The 5,473-nt window shown below is 52.1% G+C and overlaps 1 protein-coding gene across 1 annotated transcript; it reads left to right on the plus strand.

The window, feature by feature from the left end:
* Window positions 1-830: 830 nt before the first annotated feature.
* On the plus strand, window positions 831-4,027 carry LOC104515285 (coiled-coil domain-containing protein 42A-like; the record flags this gene model as incomplete). Its single annotated transcript, XM_010159200.1, is given in 6 exon segments — window positions 831-936; window positions 1,053-1,157; window positions 1,670-1,702; window positions 1,704-1,868; window positions 2,630-2,834; window positions 3,804-4,027. Coding segments are annotated over 6 exon segments (838 nt in total), but the record flags the coding sequence as incomplete, so codon positions are not given.
* Window positions 4,028-5,473: the final 1,446 nt, after the last annotated feature.

The raw sequence follows: 5,473 nt of genomic DNA on the forward strand, positions 1-5,473 counted from the left end.
CAAGGCCAAGGAGATTATTTGGATGCAAATTAGTAGATTCCACAATAGAGGAAAAAAGCAGTGTAAGATGAAATACAAATCCACGTTTCTTTTCAGTTGAAAATATAGTAGCCCTGTAGCAATTGTGACTTCCTATACGATGCTCACTTCATGGTATGAAATAAAGTGCTGCCTGGCAGATTTTTAGCCTTTGTAATAAAAGGTTCCTCTTTACTGCCAAATTTACATTACCACTGGTAACACTTCTTTAGTTACAGGCAAAAACCAAAGTATATCACCCCATTATACAATATAAAATTACCCAAACTTTTTTGAGCAGAATTAAGGAAAAGAATTTCTGTCTTAAGTCTTTTAAAAAAGGTTCTAATGTTAACAGCAGTTAAGGCATCACTAGCAAAACACTGTCACCTATGCTTCTTGAAACGGTTTTCGAAACCACTTTCAACACCAACGTGTATAATACAAGCACATAAACTGCACGGTGTTACACCTGGTTCCAAGTCTATTGAAGCTTAAAGTATTTAAACATCACGACATCAATCCTCGATTGTTCATACGCTGTTTCTGTAAGCAGCCAAACCAACCCCGCTGTTGCAGCAACTGTTTGTTCAGAGTATTTTTCCTAAAGCTGCTGAAATCACAGGATGGCCAGGGTTGGAAGGGATGGCCAGGGTTGGAAGGGAACTTTGGAGATCATCTAGCCCAAAGCCCCTGCCAAGGCAGGTTCATCTAGTGCAGATTGCACAGGTGGGGTGACGGGGCAGAGCAATCCCACCCCCTGCCAATGTACTGGATCCAGTGTGTAACCTCGTGGCAAACTTCTGTGGCAGGAAACTCGGACTGACAGAGGAGGACTCCCTGTCTCCATTTGTTTGACTCCAGGAGAAGAAGGCACAAGCCCAACAGATGCAAAATGCTCTAGACTTGAAGGAAGAGGTGGGAAAGAGACGAGGGTGCTGGGGCATGGTTGGGAGGGCTTGTGGGTTTTTTGGAGGGCAGCAGACTGGCTCTGTCTGCGGCCAGCCATGTCACACTTGCTCTGATGCTGCCAGGCCTTCAGGGAGAAGATGAAAGCCATAGCCTGCCGGTGGAGGGACCTGCACTCCAACGAGACTCAGCTGAAAACCCACATGGAGAAATCTGGGAGGATTACAAAGGTACACCTGCCCCTGACCAGCTTGGCTGACATGATCCTGAGCAGCAAGACCACCTCCTCCCTTCCCCTGGGGGGACAGCCTTGGGCCACCACACCTGTCCAAGCCTCCCTTGAGCCTGGGGGTGTGAGGAACTGGCCTACAGATGTGGAAAGTCCTGACAGGGCTTGGACAGGAGAGAGCTTGTCCCATACCAGTGTCCTGAGGGCCCCAAACATCCCCAAGAAGGGTTTCGGCCTCTACCCACTGCTGACACTTCCCGGGTGTCTCACAGGGACAGATGACAGTAGGTCGGAAAATCAGAGTGCCATCCCAGGTGCCTGTCTCCAAGAATGAAGGGTCAGTATAAGAGGGATGACACTGTTAAACAGGGAATGAAAATGCTCTCGGGGTGCTCCAGTACTGGTCTCTCCTCTGTGGAGGTATCTCCTCCCAGTGCTGTTGAGTGACCCAGCTCCATCTTCCCTTGCTTTCCTTTCCCTCTGTGTCTGCTTTGGTGGGGGAAATATCACCAGGAAAACGATAAGATGTGAATCCAAGCTCTGAAGAAAAGCCAGCAAAGAGAGAGAGAGGAAGGTGCAAAAGGAGAGTGAGCTTTTGAGAGCAAAGAGGGAACTGGAAGCCCTGAGAAATAAGCACCAGAAACTCAGCAACAAAGTGCAGAAGTACTCCATCTTCAACAAATACTGGGAGGATGTGGTGAAGATCTCACAGGTGAGTGTGGACACGAGGGAGACAGAACACCAACGAGGGCCCTAGATGGGTGTTCAACCTAGAGGAGACGAGGCAAGTGCAGGGAAAGTCATAACACTTGGTCAAATCCAGAGACTTCAGATTGGTTGGAAAAAGGTTCCCTGCAACCAAGGTAAGCCAAGGGGACCAGAGTTATGGGAGAAGACCCAGAAAAGAAAGTGAAGGCTTGAGAAAACAAAAGAAAAAGTGTTAGAAGGGGGAACAGCACAAGGCTGAGGGGACACAAAGGGGAGCCCTTCGTGTCACTGTTTCATGTCACGTTCATAGTTTGGGAGCAGTGGAAAGCTGCCCAGGAATGGGAACCCAGGCAGTTGTCAAAAAAGCTGTGCTCTCTCTCGAGCATGACTGGCCATCACTCTGTGCATCATTCATACTCCTGACATCCCAGCTGCCCCTCCCCCATGTCTTGGTGACTTGGTGCTGGCAGTTGCAGTTGTGCTTTGTATTTTCTCACAGCCCTGCTCACCTGGGGAAGAGGTGCAGTATCTCCCCTTGCTTATGGCAGCGAGAGCCCTGGGACCGGCACAGTGGGATGTCACCATACAGGGAACGTGGCGATGCTCACAAACCAACTGAGGCAATAGTGTCGTCAAGAAGGGAAGGTCCTTCAGCTGGGGAAGGTGGTGTCCCTGGTCAGGGCAGAGTGCCAAAGAGCATGAGACTTACAGTCATGATGAGGGGAGGGACAGAGGATTACTAATACCAGGAACCCTGTGCTGCAGTTTGAGGAGATCCAGGAAGTCATTTCACGCTACAAGATGTTGGTGAGGACGCACAAGGACCTGCTGCAGTCGCAACACGGGTACAAGGAAATGTCTGAGCAAGCCCAGGTGCTTCTGGACCAGCATGCAGCAGAGACAGAAGCAGAGATCCTGCAGTGTGAAAATGAGCTGGTGCACCTCCAACGGTATTTCGACAGGGCTCCAAGTCAGCCACCCGCTGGGTGAGGAAATGTAGGGCAGGCAGGGTATGATCTCCAAGACCTGACTGTGTCAAGACCAGCTGATGGCTCATCCTTAAGTCATGGGGCTATGGCAAGACCCAGCAGCAGCCTTTGTCATTGGAAGAGATTCCTAATTGCATGCCCCCAAGGGGTTGCAGAATGAAGAATGACAGACCAGGTCTGGAACAGGTTGATCAGGGGTGAAAACAAGGCTTGAACGCAGAGTCCAAAGCGATCAGCTGAGCAGGCTTTAGGGAGGTCTGCCCTGGCACAAAACCCAAGCATACTCTACCACCTGCCCGTTGCATCTCCCTAGCCTGGGCATATTCCTTTCCATTCACCATTCCTGGTAGCATCATGCCTGCAATGGGGCTTCAGCATGGAACATCTCGTGGGCTCAGAGTGAACTTGTTTTCATTCTTTGCACAGCATCTGCTCACCAGGGCTCACCCCCTCTCCTCCCTCCTTACCAGTCCAAAAGTGACCAGACTGGTGGCAAACCGGGCTGTAACGAGGCACATCAGTGTGCAGAAATGCCCTCAGTGCTGCTGGCCTCTGCTCCCTTTGCCTCACCGTGCAGGGGCCTTGCCAAATTTCCTTACTGGAGCTAGGTCCCATCAGGCAAAGCTGGAAAGCAACTGGTCTGGGGGAGGTGGCAGTGGGATGTGCTACTTCCAGGGTACCAGCTAGCCCTGATGTGCGGAGTGCAAATAGGGCCTGCAGGGACAACCCACCAGAGTAAGGGCTGCAAGAGCTGGCAGAGAGATGGGGATGTTCCTGGGGCAAGGAGCAGCTGTGTTGGTTCCTGGATCTGCTTCCACCATACCACGCTGAGACACCTCCAGGACAGCCCTGGGCAAGGGTTAGGGTCTCGGAGCCAGGGTCTCCAGCGCTGAAGCAATACCTTTGCTGGGGCATGTCCCCATGCTGCATGTCTCCTCTCTTCTCTGGAGACTTCCTGGTCCGGGCTAAGAAAGCTCAGAAGTTGGGGACTGTCAGGATGACCATCTTCCACCTCTTCCAGTGCATGAACACGCAGCTGAAGGCAAACCTGAGTGTGATGGCAGCTGACAGCCACCGGCAGCTAAACATGGTAGAGCTGAGCCAGACCCCTTCTCCCAGCCCAGAAGGAGGAGCAGAGATGAAGCTTAGCCGCCCAAAGGGAAGGGAGAGCTGAGAGAAACCAATGTGCCCAACACACACCTTTGTATTCACCTGGGCTCTCTCCTGGGCACAGGGACAGGGCAGAGAACACCAGGCAAATGTGTCTTGCCCAAGGAGCAGTGTGTGGGTATCTGTGGGTGCAGAAAGAGTGGCAGCCAGGCAGCCTGGGGCAGGGGATGCAGATCAACCCATAGCCAAGGTTTGGTTGCATTGACCCTTGCCCTGAACTCAGAGTCACCCACAAAAGCCCATTCTGGTGGTGCAGATCCAGCAAGGCACAAGCCTTATCCTCCTGCTCCATCTGGTTGGTGAAATTTGCCCTCCAAAAGGGCCAACAAGTTCCTCTCTGCCTCTTGTTCCCAACCCTGCTCTGATCTCTGCCATCTCTCTTCCCCACCCTAGACTGAGCTGTTTATCCAGGACCTCAAAGACGTCCGTAAGGAGGTGAGAGTCCAGAGGAGGCCACAAAGATGCTCAGAGGGCTGGAGCACCTCGCCTGTGATGAAAGGCTGCAAGAATTGGGCTTGTTCAGCCTGGAGAAGAGAAGGCTCCGGGGAGACCTTATAGCACCTTCCAGTGCCTGAAGGGGCTACAAGGAAGCTGGGGGGGCTTTTTACAAGGGCCTGTAGTGACAGGACAAGGGGTAACGGGTTTAAATTGAAGGTAGGGAGGTTTAGATTGGATATCAGGAAGAAGTTCTTCCCAGAGAGAGTGGGGAGGCAGTGGGACAGGTTGCCCAGAGAAGCTGTGGATGCCCCATCCCTGGAAGTGTCCAAGGCCAGGCTGGATGAGGCTTGGAGCAACCTGGTCTAGTGGAAGGTGTCCCTGCCCATGGCAGGGGAGTTGGAACTGGATGGTCTTTAAGGTCCCTTCCAACCCAAACCATTCTGTGATTCTATGAGAGAGAAGGACACGCGGAACCGCCAGCGAGCCACTAGGCTTGGATCGATAAGGGACAGGCCAACATGACCAGAGCAGCCAGCAAAGGCTCAGCAGGGTGGGAAGGGACAGAGGAGAACGCAGGGCCCTACAGGTACTGTGGACTCCACCGCAGGCTGCACCCGTGAAGTTTCATACCCTCCTGGCTCTTCTGTCTTGCAGAGTTGCTGACAGCTTTTGTACTACTAAAAATAACCAAATATTTTAAGGTGTCTCTTCATTTCCTGGGGGGATTGGAAACATCGGAGCACATCCATCCCATAGCTTCAGCCCAGATGCCACTGAGGTACCTCTTCTGGCAGACGGGATTCTGCTTGCAGGAGAAACTGTCCCAACAAAGCACGCAAGATAGGGAGAGCAGGCTGGGACAGGAATATAGCATCAAGTAGGGGTTAGTGTTTATATTTGGACATCCCACTCATCTAAGCTCTGACATATTCGAGAGGGATGTCACAACAGGACGGGGGGAGTGTGCTTTGAGAGAGCTCAAGAGATTTCCACCACCACCCCCAGCACATCC

Source organism: Eurypyga helias, unplaced genomic scaffold (assembly GCF_000690775.1).
Source record: "Eurypyga helias isolate BGI_N326 unplaced genomic scaffold, ASM69077v1 scaffold8299, whole genome shotgun sequence".
Classification (NCBI taxonomy): domain Eukaryota; kingdom Metazoa; phylum Chordata; class Aves; order Eurypygiformes; family Eurypygidae; genus Eurypyga; species Eurypyga helias.